This window comes from Mus caroli, unplaced genomic scaffold, assembly GCF_978045245.1.
Source record: "Mus caroli unplaced genomic scaffold, Mus_caroli_1 scaffold_6, whole genome shotgun sequence".
NCBI classification, from domain to species: domain Eukaryota; kingdom Metazoa; phylum Chordata; class Mammalia; order Rodentia; family Muridae; genus Mus; species Mus caroli.
The window spans coordinates 38,232,089-38,255,542 of NW_028227261.1; the positions used below are offsets into that span (position 1 = coordinate 38,232,089).

The following is a 23,454-nucleotide window of genomic DNA, read 5'->3' on the forward strand; positions in this document are numbered from 1 at the left end:
GTTTGGGATCAAGAGGTCTTACACTGATGGCTCATGTAAGCAAGTTTATTAAGAAATACAGCATCTTATATACAGCTTACGGGGGAAAAGGGGACAGGGTCAACAGAAAACGATCATACAGTGAGGGGAAGTCAGCAGGAAGCTAGTCAAGCAAAGTTGCACAAGGGGAACACGGGATGTCTCAAGTGCATTACAGACCAAGCATTCAGTGGCCTTGGGACTGAGAAACCACAGCCCTTCAAGGGGGAAAGATCAAGTTCTCAGGACCCAGAAAAATACAGTTTCCTGAGACCCTGGCTCCAGCCATTACTGGCCTTGGCCAGCACACACCTGGTTTTAGACAAGGAACAAGTTATTTCTCCATACATCAGGGTCCCAGAGACTGTCCCTGCCCTGGAAACAGATGGAAAACAGCAGCTTGGAAAGGAACCCAGGTGGCTCCTTGGTGTTTAATGCTGTTCTTAAGGGATCTAAGGAAACGAATGATACTTGACAAGAGGGTATAACCCAGGAACTCCAGGCTTAAACAGAGGCACCACGGCAGCCCAGGGGGAGGCAGTGGTGTGTTTAAAGCACACCCTGCTGCCCAGTACAGAGGGGCCGCATGACATTTAAAAGGAAAAGAGGGACACTGTGACCAGGGTAACAAATTCTGGTCTGGAACATACTTAGGTGGTCCACAAGGATTTGGGGTGGAAAGGAGTTACGTTTAAGAAAAATTGCTATCCCCAGGATACATAGTATCAGACGCGAATCTGTGACTTACTGGCTGAGATGAGCTGTTGTACCTGGCAAAGCTGTGTTTCTCTGTTTGTAACATAACATGATGCACGCCCCCCCCCCCCCCCCCATGAGAGGTGAAATTGGAAGAGATGAGACTAGAGACTGTGTAGATCCCATCACGAACCACTCGGTGCTCAGCGCTCAAAGAATGGCAATGCCTGGCTGGCCACATGGCTGGAACCAGGAATGGGTGGAGAGATTTTTGGTTAATGCAGTCCAGAGGTAGTGAGGCCTAAGATCAGAGCAGTGGGTGTCAGGGGCTAGGGGAAGACAGGATGTCTATGGGAAGACTAATTCTGGGTAAAGGTGGGAGAAGTGTTCTCAGGGAACACCCAGAAATGATGCCGGGGCTCTAGAGTGGGACACCAGGGAAGGAGGCCAAGAATAAGGAACATGGAGAAGAGCAATGGGTGTGGGGAGAAGCCTGATGCAGTGGGCGTTTATTTTGCCCTTGTCTGTTGGCTTGTTTCTTTATTTAACAGGTATGTATCAAATGTTGACAGAGCCTGGCAGGCTGGGCCTTGGGGGCTGGGCGCACAATGGGGAAGTCAACACTGTAAAGAGCCACAGCTCAGGACACAGCAAGCAAGAGAGGCAAAAACGGAAAGGATGACAGATGTCAATCAGCATGCAGACAGGACAGCCAGGAAGAGGTCCTGGGGCTAGAGGGGCTCTGCGCCAGAACCACCAGGGGGACTGTCTCTCCAGGGAAGGTGACACTGGATCAGAAACCAGAGCAGAGAAAAGCAGCTGGGAGCATGGACTTGGACACTGGCAGGAAAATCAGGGTCTAGCATCTCCTGACTGCTATCTAGTCCCTAGCACCTTACTCCCACTGCCCCAGATAGCTAGTGTTCCAGCTGTAGACACGACACTACCACTGCTTTCACTGAAACCCCTATGTCAGGGAAGAATCACTAAAGAGAGAGAAAAAGTTGGGGGCCAGAGAGGTGGCTCAGTAGACAAAGCTCTAGCTATTTGGGAAGGAGGACCTGAGGTAAGATCCCAAGCACCTATACCAAAGGCAGGTACAGTGGTGTGCACCTGTAACTCCCAGCTGAGGGAGGGGGCCAGAGACAGCTGACTCCTGAGAGGAGAGAGGCCGGGAAGTCTAACCAAAGTGAGCTCTGGGTTCAGTGAGAGACTCTACCTCAAAAACCACAGTAGAGAGCAACAGAGGAGGACCTGGGGCCAACCTCTGCCCGTCCTACAAATGAACATATTGCTGTGCACACAAGCATGCTCATTTATATTTACAGAACTCCAAGCATACAAAGAAAGAAAGGAAGGGGGAGAGGAGAAGGAGAGGGAAAAGGGTGAAGGGTCCATCTTCATTCACTTCATTACTCGTTTAACACCCATCTGTTGTGCACTTACCACGGGGACAGATCCCGTGCTTGGTGGCTGAGACAGTGGAGTCAGCTGTGACCCTGTTCTCTGCAGAAACTTCCTGCATTTGGAGAGCAGGGACTCATCCTTTACTGCATCCGTCGATTCACTGCGTGCCTGCTACACTCTGGGCCCGTGTGCACACACTGGGGCGTATCTGTGGAACAGCGTGGACAGGCTCCTCAGCCCAAAGCGCCTGTTCTGCTTTGCACAGTGTGATAAGTGTGACAAGACAGGTCTCCCAGGGGCTACTGGTACATTTTGGAGCTCCTTGTCTCCTTACCCCAGGACGCTCAGGGAAGGCTCGCTGGCAGGCTTGCTTGTGGGCCGTGTGAAGAAGGGTCGGTGTGTGTATACAGATAGGACTCCAAGCATAGGAAGCCTTGCACAAGAACCCAGTGTCCCAGGCCCCAGGGACTCCCCAAGTATAGAAACACCAAGGAGGTGTGACTGGGCGGAGGCTCTGGCTTTGGGGACAAGCAGGATCCTCCATCTTTCTGAACATTTGTCAGACAGTGACCCAAGGAGGACCAGACTCAAAAGAACAATTCTCAGCCTCCCTAATGCTGCGACCCTTTAATACAGTTCCTCACGTTGTGGTGACCCCCGGCCCCTCAACCATAGAATTATTCCGTTGCTACTTCATAGCTGTTAAATCTGCTACTGTTGTGAATGGTGATGTAAATATCTGACATGCAACCCCATTGAGAGGGGCAACACCCACAGGTTGAGAACCAGTGCTCTAAGAACCCGAGGTCGAAGCAGACGGCAAGTATGCAGAAATGGTGTGTGCAGGCCGGCCCATCCGCATCTTAGGTCGCTAACAGAAGCTAACAGAAAGGGGAAGGAAATGTAACTATTATGTCTCACTGGGAACAATAGCTCCTCTCCAAGCCTGCTGGTGGCAATAACCCTTTCTCCCATTTGTAAAGGGGCCACCAATACCCTCAAGTACACACAGATGTGCTAGGTACCAAAAGAGCCCATGCCCTGGGCTTCCCACGAGTGGCCAGAATGCATTTAAACGAGCATGCTTGTTACAGTCTCACCCCAGGCTGCCTGGCCCACTCACTCCCACGCATGCGGTTGTCTAACCCTTCAGATGCTAGTTGCTGCAAAAATGAGCACGCTCTTTAAAACCAACAGAAGCAGAAAAAGTCCAGCCCTCCCTTCTCCCGACACGAGCCAGATGCGGTCAGGAGTCTGTGAGCTAAGAGTATTCCTGGGACCCCTGTAGCCAGGGACATGCTGACCGACCCTGTGGGACCCTGACTGAGAATGACTGATGCTTTTGTGCCTTGGGCAGATCCCCACAGACCAACAAAGCAATGACCCAAGTCAGTCAGACAAGCAGGATGTCCTGTGCCTGTGCTTCAGCCCATCAGAAGAAACCCTGGTCGCCAGCACCAACAAGAACCAGCTCTACTCCATCACCATGTCCCTGACGGAGATCAGCAAGGTAAGCCTCCCCCAAGAGCATCAGCCCCCTTCCAGTCCGCACTGGGAGGCCCATCCGAGGGGCTGCTCACCACGTGCATAGAAGTTCATGCAAACCTTGGTACAATTCATGCACCCTATTCATACAAGCAAACGGAAAAGCTGAGCGCAAAAAGCAGTCGAGGGGTATGGGGTGGGGTGGGGTGGAAGTGCCACCTTGAAGTTGCCTATTAAATCCAAATCCCACATATCGCACCAGGAGTGGTGTCTCAGGGAACGGAATCTACTACCATCCCTGTTCAAGTCCCAAAGGTGGAGATACAAAAATCTCTGTGGTTGCCCTTTTGGCTTGTTTTGGAAATGCAAAGGAGACCATCATAAAACACTCCAGGCAACTTAACAAAGCTCTCACTATTCGCTGCACACTTCATCAATAAGAGATGTTTCAGACCTGTGCCCCCTGGCAGCATGGATTCAAACATATAAAGGGAAAACAATGGACCACCTACAGTCAGTCAGGGATTTTAACATATCTTTTTAAGTCATACTGGGGAAGGGGGGTGTAGGGGAATTATTGCTATTGAGACAGGGATTTATGTAGCCCTAATAGCTAAGAATGACCTTGAACTTCTGACCTTCATGCCTCTCCCTCATCGCCTTTCCCCATTCATACCATGTTAGGGATTCATGTGCAGGCTAGGCACACACTCTACCAACTGAGCTACACCTCCAGCCCAGTGCTGGTTTACAGTAAGCAGCCTTGTTATTCAGAGTTGAAAACCCAGCACTGCAGTTAATTATGGAATATAGTCATCACCTCATAGGGAAAATAACCCAAACCTTTTTAACTGTCATTCCCTCACGCTCCCTCCCACCTCAGTCCTAAGCAAATGGTAATCTATTTTATAGATTATAGATTTGCTTTTTCTGGGTACTTTATATATGTGGACTTTGATGACTGGCTTCTTTGATATAACAAGCTATCATAAAGGCTCATCTACTCTCTAGCATGTATCAGTACTTCATAGCCTTTCCCTGGCCAAATAATATTCCAGTGTATTGTTCTAATATACCACACTTTGTTTATCTGTAAATCAATTTGGGTCATTCAAGTTATCTCTATTTTTTTTGATTTTATGAATATCATTGCTGTGAACATTTCAATACCAGTTTTTGTTTGGGCATAGATTTTTATCTCTCTTCCTAATAGTGGACATGCTGGTTACCTGCTGTCTTCATTAGGGTTTTATTGCTGTGAAGAGATACCGCAACCACTGCAACTCTAGTAAAGGAGAGAATTTCACAGGCTCTGGCTTACAGTTCAGAGGTTTAGTTCATTATCATCATGGCAGGAAGCATGGCAGTGTGGAGCAGACATGGTGCTGGAGAAGGAGCTGAGAGTTCTACATCTTGATCCACAGACAGCAGGAAGAGAACTGATTTGAATTTCTGAGACCTCAAAGCCCACCCCTTAGTCATACACCTCCTCCAACAAGGCTACACCCACTCACTCCAAGGACACACCCCCTAATAGTGCCACTCCCAGTAGGCCTATGGGGACCATTTTCTTTCAAACCACCACACTTGGTAACTCCATGTTGGGCATTTGAGAAACTGGTTAAGTTCCAAGAGGTGGTCTTGTGAGGGTTCAGGCTTCCCTTTATCCTTACAGACACTTGTGATGATCTGACTTTTTGATTACAGCCATCCCAGAAGTTGCACAGTGGTATCTCACCATCATGGTTTCAATTTATATTTCCCTGATGGCCATCATACCAGCATCTCTTCAGGTGCTTTTTCCCCATCTGTCCATCTTCTTGGAAGAAATTCCAGTCAGATCTATCTATATCCAATATATCTTTTAATTCTGTGCTGTCTTTTTACTATTGGACTCTACAAGTTGTGCATCATAGACATGACTCTATAATGGACCCATGCCTCAGCCTCCCAAGTGCACCAAGTTATTGGTGCGCACCATCATATCTAGAATCCTCTCACTTTCATGGTAGTTCCTAAGAGCTCCTATTCTGATGAAGTCCAATTGCTCTACTTTTCTTCTAGACGTTGTCCTTATAGCATATGTTTAAGGATCCATCGCCACAGCTTTGGGCAATGAAAATTTAACCCTGTGCTTAAGAGTTTTATAGTATTAGCTCTTAGATTTAATTCTTCTGATCCATTTTGAGTTTGTATGTGTGACATGGAGTATGGGACCTGGGGTGGCTCAAATAAAAATGGCCCCCAAAGGCTCACAGAGAATGGCACTATATCAGGAGGTGTGGCCTTGGTGGAGTATGTGTGGCCTTGTTGGAGGAAGTGAGTCACTGTGGGTGGGCTTGGGTTTCCAGAAGCCAGGACCAGTGTCACTCATTCCTCCTGCTGCCTGCCGATCCAGATGTAAACTGCTCAGCTACCTCTCTAGCATCGTGTCTGCCTGCATGCTGCCCAGCTTCCTGCCATGAGGTCAGTGTAAACTTCTGAACTAAGGCAGCCCCAATTAAGTTCTTTTCCTTTACAAGAGTTTCTGTGTCATGGTGTCTCCCCACAGCAATAGAAACCCTAAAACAGGACTAAACAGTATCCTTGCACATGTAGATGTGCAATTAAACCGGCATTGTTTGTCAAAGGACTATTCCACCTCTGTTTAGACAGTCTTAATACCTTGGGCAAACTCCATCGGCACGTGGGTTTGTTTCTGGAGTCTTAATCAATCTGCTGTTTCTGGGTTGGATGTTCAACTGATGTCTGTCTGTCTGTCTGATTGCCTATCTGTCGATGTTCACGTCTTCAACTTCTTGTTACCTTCTATCTGTTTGTCTTAACCTATATGGGAAGTAGGCTGTTGAAATCTTCAGCTCTTGGAGTTGAAGTACCTGTCGCCTGCCCCCTCTGCCACCCCCACCTCCAAGGAAGTTTTTTTATGCCATGCCTAGGCATACACGTGTTTATAACATGCCACCTCCCTGATGGATTGACCCTTTCATCGTCATAAGATGCAGCGCTGTGCCTACTGGTTTTCTGTTTTGAAATCTATTTTGTCTGATATTACTGTGGTGAGTCCAGCATGCCCGTGGTTGCTGTTTGTTTGCATGATTCATATTTTTAAATTCTTTCCAATACCTTTGCGCTTTCATTCTAAAATATACTTCCCATACAAAGCTCGAGATCAGGACTTTTACGTCTGTTAAGGTTAGAAGCTGGTAGGGACTGGACCCAGGTCTTCACACATGCTCCACCACTGAGCATGCTCCTAGCCTGGGTCTTGCTCACAGGCCACTCCCATTTACTGCTATTTCTGGTGTCGTTGGGCTGGCATCTGTATTTTAGTTGCTTGCCAGTGTGACCACATACCTGACAGAAAGCAAATTAGGTGAGGAAGGAGTTGTTTGGGTTCACAGTTGGATGGTACAGTTTATTGTGGAGGAGAAGGCTTGATGCTGAGGCTGCCTGCTCACATCTCTTTGGGTCAGGAAGCTGAGCAAAATACAAGAAGCAAGGCGGGTATTCCTACCAACACCCCTACCAACTTCCATTAGGAAGGCTCCACATCCCAAAAGGTCTACACAGGAGAAAGCGTCACATCCAGACTGTGAGGTTTGGAAAAGGAAAATACATTTATGTATGAGACAGGTATCATGGGCATTCAGGAAGAAAATGCACTCCAGGACATCAGCAGGCCATACAGGTTCCTGGCCATGGATTCTGAGGGAGACCAGTGAGCTTGCTGGACTGACTCCCTGACATTCCCCAACTACTAGTAAGCGCTAGTAGAAACACTGTTGCCAGACATATTGGGGACAAAGGAGTAACAGGTGTGCAGTGTCTGTCTTAGACAGCAAAGCAGGAGGTGGGTGGACATAAATGTAGGAGTCCTCATCTCAGCCTTTGTCTTGGCTTCAGAACAAACCTAGCACGAGCTCACCTCTGTCAGCTTCCCAACTGTCACTCTCCTCTGTCACTAAATAAAATGCCTCAGATGATGGACATGTGTAACACCCAAAAGACCCCACCCACCCACTGCTCACGTGTTGATGGTTCTCAAATAGTTAGTACAGTCTTTACGGACAGAAATTTGGCATTGTTTATTAGTGCACTTAAAAAACATTCAGAGCATGTATCCAGAATTCACATCCAGAAACTGACCCCAAGGAAGGAATGAGAGATAAACAAAGACTTATATGTAAGGACATTCGGTCTGTAGTGTTTATTCTCAAGTAAAAGAGTCAGAAGCCACATAAATGATCCCACGGAGGAGGATTGGTCAAAACCTAGGATGATAGACTTGTATATGGGTAAGTTTTGCCTGCATGTGTGTCTGTATAGTGTGTGTGTGTGTGTGGTACTTTAGGAGACCAGAAGAGAGCATTAGAGTCCCTGGAATTGAAGTTACAGACCTTTGTAAGATACCACGTGAGTGCTGGGACACAAACCCCAGTCCTCTGGGAGAGCAGCCAGTGATTGTAACCACTAAGCCATCTCTCCAACCCCTAAAATTAGATAGATAGATAGATAGATAGATAGATAGATAGATAGATAGATAGATTATATTATATATAATATTGTAGTTATTGTTAAAGATTTTATACAACAAATCTTAATCATATTCACCTCCCAGATCATTTTTTCTCTCAGATCTGTCCCCTGTATCCTCTTTCCTGTCACACATCCAGGTCCTCTGGCTCTTATAATCTTTCCACCCCCTTCTCTGGAATGATCCCTAAGTCTTGGGTGTGGGAGTGGTATTGTAGATGTATCAGCCGAGGGTGGGCACACCATGGTCAGCTGTTCTCTGCACTTTGACCACTGCGGATTTCTGCAAGGCTCTCCACTGTCTGCGAGCAGAACGGTGAGAGCTGCGCTTACCTGTGTGTACACGATTAAGTACTTAGACTGCGGTTAGAGGTTAGACTGGCTTAGGAAAAACACGGGGTGTAATCGGTTCTCCCACAGGTTCCGTGGCCTCACCAATAATTTTGAAATCACACCGCATGAGGAAAACCATGTGTGACATTGAAACAGTTTGCCTTAGCATGAGTTCTGTATGCACAGGCTAATAAAGGGTCCCAGGTACTAAGGCGTGCTGAAGGACACAGTCGGCCTTTCCCCCACCCTGCCGGATCTCACTCTATGTGGTTTCCCCAGGGAGAGGCCGCCCACTTCGAGTACCTGCTGTACCCATTGCACTCAGCATCCATCACTGGTCTCGATACCTGCATCCGAAAACCCCTCATTGCCACCTGCTCTCTGGATCGCTCTGTCCGCATCTGGAATTACGAATCAAAGTAAGGAGAAAAAGGCTCCACTGCTATCGTGCGTACAGAAAGTCGACCGCTTAAGTCTGTTTAGGCAAAGTGTTTTAATTAGGTTTACAATCGAACGACCTAGACGCTTTCAGCTGGAAAAGCCTTTTACTGAAAAGCCAGATTATCCAGCAGTCTCTCAGTCTTGCATGGGCTAGAAAATTACTTTCTGGTTTATTAAATGTTTGTTATATACCAGACACTGTGCTAGACCCTAGAAACAAAGAGGCAGACACCCCCACAATAGCTCACCTTGTGTTAATGTCTCTGTTCCTCGGGCCCTCCTGAGCCTTCCCTTTCCCCAGTTCTGCCTGCTGCAGGGATCTCTCTAGAGCTTGGGCTCCTCCTCTTTTCCCACATCACTGCCCCAGCCACCCTTGGCTCCCCATCAGTTATAGTCTTCTGGTAAAGCTTCCATGAGGAGCTCCGAACTCAGACTGGACCTATATACTTCTTTACTCTTGTGTGTAGAAGGGGCTGCTGGGAGATACTTTTTGTAGAGAGAGTCCTTAGGATACTTGGGCTCTCATCAGGGCTGTGCGTTCATTACTAGCTGGAATTTCGACCACTTTCCCTGTTGGCTGTACTCAGTGCCCACCATTATCTTTAACCAGAATCCAGAAAACAGTAATCACATATAATAAAACTCAGATACACAAAAGCAAGAAAAAATGGGGGATTTGAGGGGGCTAGGGGGCTCAGCTCATAACTCATTAACTGGCCTTTCTCACAGCACACTGGAGCTATATAAGGAATACCAAGAAGAGGCCTACACAGTGAGCCTTCACCCCTCTGGACACTACATTGTGGTAGGGTTTGCTGACAAACTGCGCCTTATGAATCTGCTCATTGATGACATCCGTCCTTTCAAAGAATATTCTGTCAGAGGGTGCAAAGAGGTAAAGACTGTGAGACCTAAGTCTGTCTTGTGGGGCCCTGGTGACTTAAAACATCAGCCAGTGCGTCTGTCACCAGACTCACTCAGTGCATGGTTCTGCCCATGATTTTATTTATTTGTTTATTCATTCATTCTTCTTTTTAAAATTTATTTATTTTTATCTTATGTACACTGGTGTTTTGCCTGCATTTGTGTCTGTGTGAGGGTGTCAGATGCCCTGGTGCTGGAGTTACAGGTGGTTGCAAGCCGCCATGTGGGGGCTGGGGATCAATCCCAGGTCCTGTGCAAGAGCGGCCAGCGCTCTAACCACTGAGCCATCTCTCCAGCCCCTGTCCATGCTTTTCTACACCCACCAAAACCATTTCACTGGACCTAGGGCTCTGTGGGATCCCATCTGTGATAGGTCTGGGCATCTTAATAGAGACTAAAGAAGAAAAAGCAATTCCAAGATTGGAGTCCTAACTGGGAAGGGAACAGGGATTGTGAGGAGCTGGAGAAACCAAGCCTACAGTGAGATGCAGTCGTGGCCCATCAGCGTTCCCTCAGACGGCTTGGAGAAGCATCACCCTCCTAGCCTGAATCAGTGTCTGCAGACACCATGAGGTCCTGGGATAGACAGTATCAAGCTAAGATTTCTTTCTTGGTGGTGTCTGGAAACAGCTCTTCCCGATCCCACCTCGACTCCTGCCTGAACTCTCCTGGAAGAGTGGCCTTCACTCAGATGCTCTCTTCTTGCTTGCCCCTCCCTCCCCGTAGTGCTCCTTTAGCAATGGAGGTCACCTGTTTGCTGCAGTCAACGGAAATGTGATTCACATCTTCACCACCACGAGCCTGGAGAACATCAATAATTTGAAAGGCCACACAGGGAAGGTAAGTCCGTGGCCTGTGGCCAAGGGGCACTGAGACACGCACTGTGCTAGCCACAGGGCCCACCAAACGTCTGCAAAGACAAATTGTAACTGAGCCAGTGAAAGAAAAGCTTGCAGTCTGCTGAAGAGGTGGGCTTAATTTAGGCTGGGATGCTCGAAAAGGCTTGGTCCTGGGGAAGTGGTCAGAAGTTACGCACGCAGACAAAGCTGGTGGCCATGACCATTACATGTGAGAAGGCAAACCCCACAGATTGATCACAGGACGTGTCAGAGGTAATGAAGCGTTTGTAGGGATGGAACATAGGTGTCAGGCAGCACACAGGGTGAACCGACAATTTACAGGGCCCCCAATGCATAGAACCCTGTAGATCTTCTACATGTTTTACACTGTGTTTTCCTTGGTAGCCTTTTGCTGAGTGCTGACCAGTGCAGTAACACAAGAAAAATGGAACAAATGGCAATAAAACTACTGCTGACAGCATGATTGGGGAGGCACAGAATCCAAACAGTGTTCGGATCCAGTATCAAAGCAGTACATGCATTTAAGAGTATTATTGGAAATGAGGTCACTGGGTTTTCCTATAGTAGCATTAAACAAATGAAGTATATCTTTTAAGAGGTGAAGGCAGAGTAAAGATGGCTGAAGACATTGATTTGAGTGGGGATAGCCACTGTCACCAACAGGAGCCATTGGGTCAGGAGATTGGCTATCTATAGAAAAACAGGGACGAAAATGTTAAAGCTAATAGGAGCCAGGTCTACAAAGTATGGAGAGAGAGGAAAGCATGGGATGAATCTGTGGTTCGACTGGAATGAGAGGTAATGCTGTGAGCTCGTGGCTTCTATGCAGAGAGGTCAGATTCGGAAAGATGGGAGCGGATGTGTCCATGCATTGAAAGGGAATGAAAGGCCAATTCCATGCAATTACTTCCCTACAACGGAAGTGTAACATATATTAAATCATTTTCAAGGCCAATATTACCCTAACCCAAAGATCCTACAAAATAGCCCCAAAGAAGAAATGAAACTGCAGATCTATACCCTCCATGGACACAGGCCAAGAAATCTCAAGCCAGCAGAAATCTCAGGCTGGCATCATACAGTCACAGACTGTACCCCAGTGAGGTTGATCGTAGGAATGCAAGGCAGGTTTGACATCGGAAAACCAACCAAGGTAATCCACTGTATTAACAGGCTAATAAGAACATGCTTGGACCTCAAGAATTCCCAGACTGAGCTCCAGCGAAATATTACACATAGGTCTGTTCATTCCTATTCTTTATTATATTATATGTATTTCATTTATTTTTGATTAACTTTTTTGTTAGATGTGCATTTGCGTGTGACATGAGGGTATAGATCTGACGAGACCAATTCTTTCCTTCTATCATGCTGGTCTCTGGGATCAAACTCGGGTTATCAGAGTTGAGAGCAAGCACATTCATCCCCTAAGCTATCTCACTGGGCCTATATTTTATTTTCATGGCATAAGTCAAACTTACCAGCTCTGTATTTTCTTTTCATTACACACCCTATAGTACATTGTGGTGGCTGGGTGGTTGGTTGGTTGGTTGGTTTTGAGACAGGGTCTCACTATGTATCCTTGGCTAGCCTGAAACTTGCTATGTGTAGACCAGTCTGGCCCCAAACTCACCAAGATCTGCCTTCCTCTGTGTCTGGGGTGCTGGGATTAAAGGTGTGGGGTGCTGGGATTAAAGGTGTGGGCTACTGACTGAAGCTAGCTGAAGACAAGGAATGCCAGGAGAGATGACATGTCACCTTGACAGCTGCTGCTCAGAATACACAGCAGTGGCTTTTCAGGGGGCACAGATGCCACAAGCTCTTTGTACTGGCTATTTTTGTGTCAACTTGACACAGCTGGAGTTATCACAGAGAAAGGAGCTTCAGTTGAGGAAATGCCTCCATGAGATCCAACTGTAAGGCATTTTCTCAATTAGTGATCAAGGGGGAAAGGCCCCTTGTGGATGGGACCATCCCTGGGCTGGTAGTCTTGGGTTCTATAAGAGAGTAGGCTGAGCAAGCCAGGGGAGGCAAGCCAGTAAAGAACATCCCTCCATGGCCTCTGTATCAGCTCCTGCTCCCTGACCTGTCTGAATTCCAGTCCTGACTTCCTTTGGTGATGAACAGCAGCATGGAAGTGTAAGCCGAATAAACCCTTTCCTCCCCAACTTGCTTCTTGGTCATGATGTTTGTGCAGGAATAGAAACCCTGACTAAGACACTCTTCTTGTTTCTCCATTAACCTGTGCCCTTCAAACAAATTTCTGGGGACTTTGGCGCTCAGGAGCGTGCATGTTTTACTTGTCAGTTTGGTTACTTGGTTTGAGTCTGACTAGTCTGGAACTCACCCCTAGTAGGTTAAGCTAGGTTAGCCAGCAAGCACCAAGGATCTGAGTGTCTCTGCCTTCCTGTTGCTGAGGCCACAAGTGTGTAGCATTATGCCCGGCTGGGTTTTGTTGTTGTTGGTTGGTTGGTTGCTTTGTTTTTTTAAATATAAGTTCTGTGAATCGAATCCAGGTCCTCATGCTAACAAAGTGAGCTCTTTACCAACTGAGTTGTCCCCCACCCCTTAAGTGGTCCTTTTGGTCATTTTCATCCATAATTCCAATTCTAGGTCCAGGGGATCGGACCCTCTTCTGATCTCTGCAGATTCTTGCAACCTCTGCCAAACCATGCGTTCACATAAGATAAATAAATCTTAAACAAATCTTGCAAATGTTCTTAGGAAGGTTTGTCAAAGACAAAGACAAAGATGGCTCAGTCAGTAACATATTTGCCACACTAGCATAAGGACCTGAGTTTGGGCCCAGAACAAATCTTACCATGATGTCTCACGTTATAATCCTAGAACAGGGAATGCAGAAAGAAGTGGACCCTTCAGGCTTGCCTAGTCTGCTCAGCGAGCTCCTGGTCAGAGAAAGACTGTGTCTAGCAGCAAGGTAGATTTATTTGCTCCTGAGGATCAGCACATGAGGTTGAACTCTGGCCTCCCTACACACAGAGCACATGCCACCTACACGGACATGTACAGATGTGCATACACATACAAACACAAACATTTTCAAAACAGTAATAATAGTCAATTAGCTACAACATTAAAAAACGTTATATGAGTCAGAAAAGGAAATAGGAGTACAGAATTTTACAGACATCTCAGAAAACAGAATGTTAATGTGGCCAGGAAGCCGTGTTTTATACTTACAGACAGGCCCCTATCAGGAGAGTCTATTAGTGTAGTCTGCTATAGTGTATTAGAGCCCCTGAGTTTGTCTCCTCCCCAAGTTGGTGTGCATGTGTGTTGTGTGTGTGCGCGCGCACGTGTGCGTGTGCATGCGTGTACACTCTGCTCACCCAGGTATGCCTGCATCCCTTGCAGATCCGTTCACTCGTGTGGAACTTAGATGACAGCAAACTGGTTTCTGCTGGAACAGATGGTGCTGTGTATGAATGGAATCTGTCCACAGGGAAGAGAGAGACGGAGTGTGTGCTTAAGTCCTGTAGCTACAACGCGGTCACCACCTCCCCTGATGCCAAAGTTATCTTTGCTGTCGGATCAGACCAGACTCTCAAGGAGATTGCAGATTCTTTGGTGAGTCCACCCTCCCTCACTCTGGCTGCTCCTGGGTGCTACAGAAGACAGGCTCCCGGGCTTCTAAAGGGAAGCATGCGTGGGAGAGGGACAGCACCTGCTGGGTTCTCTACTGGGTCATGCCAGTTCACTACTCTTTGATGCCCCTGAATGGATCAAACTGTGGGGCCCCTTGTCCTTTCCATCTTGATGTCTACTACTTCCCATGCCCCCCTATACACAGAGAGAGAGAGAGAGAGAGAGAGAGAGAGAGAGAGAGATAGAGAGGATCAGCCTTGGGCCACCAAGATGGCTTGACCAGTAAAGACACATGCCACCAAGTCTCACTTGAGGTGGCCCCCAGGGGTCCACATGGTGGAAGGAGGGAGCCATTTCCCACAGGTTTGTCCACTGATATACAGACACACACATACACACCGACACACCGTTTTGCTCATGCATAAACAAAAATTTAATTAAAAATGTAATTTTAGATGAAACCGTACTCTTAACCCTTGTTCTGCACTCTGCTGAGATAAAGCCCCTGCCATCCGTCCCCCAGGCTTGCCCCTGTGTCCTTTCAAAACCTCTCCCCTGCAGATTTTTATATTACCACATTTGACTCCTGGACATAAGGGCAGAGGACAGAGCTCAGTGAGGACCCTTTAGACAAATGTGGCTGATGCTCTTCTCCAGCCCAGGGATGGCTGCTGATCTCTGGCTTCTTGGGTTTTCTTGGCTTCTGTCATGGACTAGCACCTTGGGTGCGGGAGGAGGCTCATGGCTACCAGAGCAACAAATAAATCTGAGGGGTTTGGAACACAGCCTAGTTAACACAGGGCATCCATCCCTCCTTTGGACCCCAAGTGGCCTGAACATACTTTTTAGGCAATTTAGTTCCCTCAGGTCAGGGTCATGTTCCCTCTCCCTGACATCCCCATTAGCTGACTCCACCCTCCACTTCCCCCCCCACATACACCTTAACAAATGTGTGGCCAGGTGAGTGGGTGGGTGAGTGAGCGCAGCCATGAGGAGAGGAGCAGACAAGTGTCCTGAGAGCATAGGTTAGATGTTAATAAACACTGCTTCCTGGATACATTTACAATCACCATCTTGTTGGCACCCTGAGGTACAGTTACGATACCACCACTGACCACACCTAGGAGCAGAGGCAAGTTACTTCTGGCCTCAGTGCCTCCTCTTCTATTGCCTGTCAAATGTAACTGTAACTTCCTTGGGGGTTTTGGCATGAGCAGGTGAGTTACAACAGGTAAAGGATCTAAGACAGGGACTTAGTTTGGGTTTTCTTGCTGTGAAGAGACTCCAAGACCAAGGCAACTCTTATAAAAGAAAACACTTAATTGGGGCAGGCTTACAAGTCAGAGGTTTAGTTCATTATCATCATGGCGGGAGTCATGGCGGCATGCAAGCGGACAAGATGCTGGAGAGGCAGCTGAGAGTTCTACATTTGGATCCACAGGCAGCAGGAAAAAAAGATAGCGAGCTACTAGTCAGACTTGAGCTTCTGAGCCCTCAAAAGCCCACCACTTCCTCCAACAAAGTCACACCTACTCTAACAAGGCCACACCTCCTAATTATGCCACTCTCCAGGGACCTATCAGGGGTCATTTTTATTCAAACCACCACAGACAATGTTTGCATACGGTGCCATAGGAGAATTTCCGGCCATTCCATTCGTTTTGTTCCTAACACCCACAACCAGTTATTAGTCAAGAAGCCAAAGTTGAAGGGACAGTGGGGTGGAGGTGGAGGGGTGGGAGCACTGGTTGTACAAGCATGAGGGCTTGAGTTGTGATCTGAGAACCTAGATGTGGCTACATGTACCTGTAACCCCAGGGCTGGGCAGATGGGGGCAATATAAAAAGAAAAGGACCATGGGGCTTTGCTGGCCACAGAGATTGATGGAATAGGGTGCCTGATGTCCTGCTGGCCTCCATGTATTCACGATGGTGTAAGTATGCGCGCGCGCGCGCGCGCACACACACACACACACACACACACACATAAGATTTGGGAACTCTAGATGGGCAGTGGTTACACATACTTTTAATCCCAGCACTTGGGAGGCAGAGGCAGGCAAGTCTCTGTGAGACAAGCCTGGTCTACCAAGTAAGTTTCAGACTACCTAAAGCTACACAGTGTCTCAAACATAAATAAATGAATGAATAAGTAAATTGAAATGGAAATTAGGAACTCTGAAGTGGGCTCAGTGATAGAGCCTACAGAGCATGTGTGAGGCCTGAGTTTCATTCTCAGCAGCCCAATGGTGATGAGTAGGAAGGGAGGGGGGGGGGGAGAGTAGGAGGAGGGAGAGAAAGAGTAGAAGGAGGGAGGGGAGTAGGAGGGGAGGGGGAGGAGAAACCAACATGTATTTATTTAGTTTAGGCCTTCCACATGCTGGCTACCATACCAAATACTATAAGGAAGAGAAAAAACTGAATAGAATTCTACCTCAAAGATGTCAATGGGACACTGGAGACACTGTTCAGCCCCTCCCACTGAACAGACGTACCTGTGTTCCAGATCCTCCGAGAGATACCAGCGTTTGACGTCATCTACACGTCCATCACCATCTCGCATTCCGGGCGCATGATATTTGTGGGCACTTCCGTGGGGACTATCCGTTCCATGAAGTACCCGCTGTCTTTGCAGAAAGAATACAATGAGTACCAGGCTCATGCTGGCCCTGTCATGAAGGTGAGCTGTGCCTCCCCACCAGGTCCCAGCCCAGGCTCTGCCTCACAAGCCTGCCGGTTACCCCAGCAGCTTCTGTGTTGCTTGCTCCTTCTCATTCATTCTCTCTGTTTGTCTGTCTATCACCCCATCACTGGGCACCTGCTGGCTAGTCATACCCATGATGAAATTCCTGGGAATTTACCCTAGGAAGTAACCAGAGTCACACCTATGATCATTTGTCACAAAATGACACCTTGGGTGGGTGCTGTAGATGCCCCAGCTAGGTCACCATCAGAATTCCCAGCTGCAGTGAGGTCTACCTACTAATGACCCTCTGACGCCCACTGCTCTCAGACAAAGGGAAGTCACACCCCAAGAGACTAGAGCCAATCTGTCTTGGTTAGGGTTTCCATCACTGTGAAGAGACACCATGACCAAGGCAACTCTTATAAAGGCAGACATTGAATGGGAGCTGGCTTTCAGGTTCAGAGGTTCAGTCCATTATCGTCATTAGGGGAAGCATGGCAGCATGCAGACAGAAATGGTGCTGGAGGAGAGGAGCTGAGAGTTCTACATCTTGATCCAAAGGCAGCCCAGAGGAGACTGGATTCTACACTGGGCAGAGTTTGATCTTTGATCATATATATATATATATATATATATATATATATATATATATATATAAAACCTCAAAGCCCACTGACACAGTGACACACTTCCTCCAGCAAAGCCAAAACTTCTAATAGTGGCAGTTCCTATGAGCTAAACGTTCAAACCACACACAACCTCTCCCTGAGAATATGGGTATAAAGACTACCCCTGGGAATAATAACATAGGCATGCTCTTGTAAATAGTCCTACTCCCTCTTCCTGTGATGTCTATGTCTAATAGCTAAACAGTTCAAGTCATAATGGAAGAAAGAGGAAAAGTGCTAACTTAAGAAAGCAGCCTGTGTCCAGAGGCAGATATATGAATAAAGAAACGTGTTCCACACATACAATGGAGTCTTGAAAGGGAAGGGAATTTTGCCCTGTGCTACAACATGGATGGGTTTCAAGAACACTGCACTAAATAAAACTAACCATTCCCAAACAAGCAACACAGTGCCCTCCACCCTCACCAGATGCTGAACAGTAGTGAAAATGGGCTCAAAGGTTAGAGTCCCTCTGTGAGACAGACTTTGTGGTCCTTTCTGGGGCTTCTTCAGTTTTTATGAACCATGAAGTTTATAAGATATGGTCATTGGCTTCCCAGCCTAGAGCCAGTGTGGACAGGGATATGGCGTCTGCAGGATCCCCACTGCTTGGTGGCACCTTTTCCAGTGTGAATTTATTCCTAGGACATTAGTTCTAGTCCCCAGAGCTTTGTCCACTTCTGAGGCCTTTGTTGTCCACTATCAAAGATTTGAGTGTGTGGAACAGCGGATTAAGATCATGTCCACCCGTGACTCACCTAAACTGACCAATAGGACCTTAATTCACATTTTTAAAAGAAGATCCTTAAGACTAGTCAAAAATGATAGAAGATGGTAGTCATTCTATTCTCCTCGGGATGGAGCAAAGAAGAGGAATTGTCCACTTTGTGCAATCTTTGTTTTGAAAGACAAAAAAAAAAAAAAAAAGGCCAGATGGAGGTAATGGCCTCAGAGCTTCACAGATGTGTCAATCACAAACTGTATACCAAGAAATGGTTACAACAGTAAATTTTACAGTTTGTATTTTGCTGTAACAAGAAGTGAATGAAAAGCATTCTCTAGCTGGGCGTGGTGATGCACGCCTTTATCCCAGCACTTGGGAGGCAGAGGCAGGCAGATTTCTGAGTTTGAGGCCAGCCTGGTCTACAGAGTGAGTTCCAGGACAGCCAGGGCTACACAGAGAAACCCTGTCTTGAAAAACCAAAAGAAAAGAAAAGAAAAGCATTCTCTAGCATGAAAAACAGATGTCAATAAGTGAGAGCCAATGGAAAAGCAAAAACTATTTGTGGGGGATGGAGGAGGTGTTACACAGACCCCTGAAAAACAGACCCTGAGGAAATGTATGTCTCCTTTATTTTAGATGGGATGACATGAAAAAAAAATTAATTATGTCTTGAGTTCTATACTGGCTTACTGTCTTAGTTACTTTTCTACTGCTGTGATAAAATACCACAGCCAAGGCAACTTATAAACAGAAGTGTTTAATTTGGCTTACCATTTTAGAGGGTCAGAGTCCATGACAGCAGATGAAGGGACAGCTGAGACTCACACATTGGTCCACAAGCACAAGGCAGTAAGTGAACACTGGGAATTGCATGAGCCGTCCTCAGAACCCAGCTCCCAGTGACCACACCTCCTCCAGCAAAGCCACACCTCCTAATCCTCCCCAAACAGTTCCACCAGCTGGAGTCCAAGTGTACAAATCTATGAGCCTATGGGCCATTTTCATTCAAAGCATCACACTTACCTGTAGGTCACTGTACTCATTAGAAAAGGATGTCTCATTATGGTGCATCTCTGTACTGAGCCTGGACGTTGGGTTGAAAGTAAAGTGCCACAAAATAGTCCAATCTTCCCTCCAGATCTACTCAGTTTTGTGGTAAGATGGTTTTTAATAATAGAAGCAAGTGTGTATTTATGTTAGAAGTCAGGTCTTCATAACAGCAACATCATTCAGACGCTAACCCCATCCTCACTCATATATATTACATGTATGACATAAAGAACATACACTACATGGTCACTCTTTTGCATCCTGCTTTTTTAAAAAATTAACATTATTGTTAGAATTTTTCTATATGATTGCGTGTCCCTCAAATGGACATGTCTTAGGGACTGGAGAAATGGCTCAGCGGCAGAGAGCATGGCTGCTGCTCTCTAGAGTGCAGATGAACAGTTGACGCAGCTCCCCTCTTGTTCACCTCCACCCTTCCTTGCTGCCTGGCTGTGCTGGAGTCTTAGAAGTTGACAAGCCCAGCAGGAAATTGGGAGTTAAAGGAAATGCAGATCAGTCTCCAGGGAGTCAGGAAGCCAGCTCAGCCTTCAAAGACTCTTGTAGGCAACAGCAGCAGCAGCAGCAGCAGCAGCAGCGCCAGAAACCCAAAGCTCCAGAAAATAAGATCATTAAAATCAATGTAAGGATGCGCTCTGCTCCCAAACTCAATTAGGGACAATAAGGGACAATTTCCAGGTGGGAAGAGACAAAAGCGTCGTGAAGTCACAACAATAGATCCATGGTTACACATGAGTACTTTTATGCCATTAGTAGAGTGAGAACCACACTGAAGCAGGGACCTGCATGACATGCAGAGGCAAGAGCACAGGCCAATTAATTCTCCCAGTCCCCATGTGGTGGCACCAGGAAATCATCCCTGAATGTGTGGTAGGTGCCAGAAGAGCTTCACACTTCCTTCCGTTCTTTGCTTTTGAATGAGCTGGAGTCTTTTCTCTTCCCCAAACACTGACCCCCTCGTACTGGAACAAGGACATTTGTTGTTGCACCAGGGTGCTTCTGTCCGAGTCTCCTGGTAGAGAGCACACAAGCCCATAGACACAGTGAGGTGTGCAGGGTGGCGCGAACAGAGACCTGTCCAGTAGCCAGCCCCGCCCTGGCTATGCACGGCCGAAGCAGAAAGCTTCTCCTCCGTGCTCACTGCAGAAAGCTGCTTCTCCTCTATGCTCCTTGCCTCCACAGATGCTGCTCACCTTTGATGATCAGTTCCTGCTGACAGTTGGTGAGGATGGCTGCCTGTTCACCTGGAAGGTCTTTGATAAGGATGGCCGGGGAATCAAACGAGAGAGGGAGGTGGGCTTTGCTGAAGAGGTGCTCGTGACTAAGACAGACATGGAAGAGAAGGTAAGAAGTAGGGAGAATGAGGAGGAACGCAGAATTCCTTGGCAGACTGCACTCAGGGCTCAGGATTGAAGGTCCTCGGAAGGTCTGGCTATCCCCATCCTTGGTACAGACTATCACAGCTCCCTTCACAACTCCATTCACACCAGCAAGCTGTCCTGCTTGCTGCCACCTGACGGCCTCCACCCTCACACTGCCTGTCTCTCTGCCCCATGATCATCCTGTGCGCCAGTCCTGTGATCCCACATTCCTACAGTGTAAGAGCAGGAACCAGGGCTAGGGACTTTAAAGATAAGCAGTACACATTCATAAGATTAAGCTGGCAAACCACATGCCCAGGTCATATCTGTGAAGTGTCATGATCTCCAGTGCAGGTGGACCTTCATTTTCAAATATGTGACTGGGGTGGGATGGGGAATAAGGAGATGGCTCAGTCAGGCATGAGTTTGGATCCCAGCACCCAGCTGGGCACAAAGGTCTGTGTACGAAACCCCAGTGCTAGGGGTAGAAGAGACCAGAGGACCCTGGAGCTCACTGGCAAGACAACCTGACTGAGCTGATGAGTCTCAGGTCCAACAAGAGGCCTTGTCTCAGAAAACAAACTCTAGAGCAACTGATGAAGACACCCAGCATCAACCTCTGGACTCCATACCTACACACACACACACACACACACACACACACACACACACACACACACGACATCAGCACTCACATTTGTAAGTGTATGCACACAAAGGGGCACAGCAGTTCACATCTGTAATCCTAGCACACGGGTGGCCAAGACAGGAGGACCATGAGTCTGAGGACAGCATGGACTACCGAGTAAGACCTTGTCTCCGAATAAGAAAGAAGGAAAGGAAGGGAAGAAGGAAAAGAGTGTTTGCCACGCAGCAGGCACAGTACCAGTGACATAATATCTCTCCTTGAAACCTCCGAATGCCTCTGTGGAAAAGACACTGTTGCTCTCCCCCATGGCTCAAGGGGTATTGATCAACCTCAGTCAAAGAGTTTTCATGCTGGATCCAAACCCCCTGTGCTGGTAAATATTGAACCATCATTAGATCCCAGATTGAATCTGGAGACGGCTCTTGGTCACTATTCCAGGAGAACCTCTCTCCTGTGCATACAGCAAGTTCAACACAGTAAATATTTGGCTGAAATCTGAGTGCAAAGCCCCGGGCACAGCTCATGACTGAATGTCTGGCTCTCAGAGAATCCCAGAGCTACATAGTCACTGCCACCTGGGATGAGAGTCTGAGTAGCTGAGCAAGCCTCCTGCAGTCGGCTAGGCTCCCAGCGTGAGTGTTTGGAAAAGTCAGACTTGACTCCTATGATCAGGAAGCTCACAGTCGTGGGAGGAGAGACAATAAAACTGCCAGAACAGCACGCAGAGGCACAGCAGGATGGAGGGCCCTGGTGTTCCTTGGACAGCCCTTCCAGAGAGCCCTGGAACATTCTCTATGAAAGGCAAAGGAGGAGGAGGGAGGAGCCTCCCTGTGGCAAACATGTCTGCTCTCCCCTGTTTTCTTGTTCGTCCCAGAGGGTAGAGGCGCCAAATAGGAGATGCAAGGATAAGCTCAATGTCTGACAGTGTCTCCATTGACTCTGACCCCTGACCCCTGACCACAGCCAGGCCTGACAGCACTGCCGCTACCACAGTGGAAATAGTGTGTGTGTGTGTGTGTCTGTGTGTGTCTGTGTCTGTGTCTATGTCTGTGTGTCTGTGTGTGTCTGTGTCTGTGTAGTCTGTGTGTATGTATCCCACTTCCTGAGCCTCCCTCCCTCTCCCACAACCATCAGGATGATTCTCTGCAAACCTCTCCCCTGCTCCCTCTCTGCCTCCTCCTCTCTCTACCTCCCTTGGGTAACACTCCACATTCTCCCCAATTCCAGCTCCCCGTCTCTTTATACTCTGATATTCCATGTAACCGTCTCTCAGCCAGGAACTTACTCGCTCACTCAGTCATTTGGATATACAAGTCCATGTGCTGGCAACAGAAGCGACTTCCGCATGTCTGATAGGCCACCAACACTGGAGCTTCAGAGATAAAAGGATTCCCATGCCTGTAGCCTGGGAGGAAAGCCAGGGGGGAAGCAAACAGGGATGCAAGCTGCTGTGCTGTTCCAAGAGAACACCAGGGAACACAGAAGGAGGACCCCACTCCAGGTTGTATCGGACAAAGCAAGCTCTGCACAGCACTACCAGAACCAACAGCCTTCCATATCCAGCCAGTAGTGTGTGCAGAGGGAAAGGGGGGTTCCTCCAGGAAGATGAGCCTAGCATCTGTAAGTAGAATCAGTTGCGGAGAAAAGAGCTGGAGAAAATCCGAGACCACAGAGGGCTTGGAAGTGGTTTGGAAGGAACACAGGCAGACAGACCTTAAGTTAGAAAGTATCACGACAAGATTCCTACCATGGAAAGATTCTCTGCAGCAACGTAGCAACAAGCACCTTGAATGTCCCACATCCAAAACTGGACCACTTGCAACAGTAAATATCTCCCTGGTCCAGCACAGGCCATGGGGCCGCATATTCACCTGCAGAACACCTAGCAGTACCTACAGTGCTGTTGCATCTGCGAGAGGCTCTGCAGACTGTGCAGTGAAGCCAGACAGATAAACTCCAACCCAGGAGCAGCCAGTCACCCGGGGAGTCTTCCAAT

General features: G+C 47.7%; 1 protein-coding gene across 1 annotated transcript in view; it reads left to right on the plus strand.

The window, feature by feature from the left end:
• Positions 1–23,454, plus strand: part of Cfap57 (cilia and flagella associated protein 57) — a 69,444-nt gene that overhangs the window by 13,024 nt on the left and 32,966 nt on the right. Inside the window, exons 6-12 of the mRNA XM_021160891.3 lie at positions 3,479–3,631; positions 8,752–8,891; positions 9,643–9,808; positions 10,564–10,677; positions 14,073–14,285; positions 16,809–16,982; positions 20,631–20,792. Of these exons, the coding sequence (XP_021016550.1) occupies positions 3,479–3,631; positions 8,752–8,891; positions 9,643–9,808; positions 10,564–10,677; positions 14,073–14,285; positions 16,809–16,982; positions 20,631–20,792 (1,122 nt within the window). The remainder of the gene's footprint in view (positions 1–3,478; positions 3,632–8,751; positions 8,892–9,642; positions 9,809–10,563; positions 10,678–14,072; positions 14,286–16,808; positions 16,983–20,630; positions 20,793–23,454) is intronic.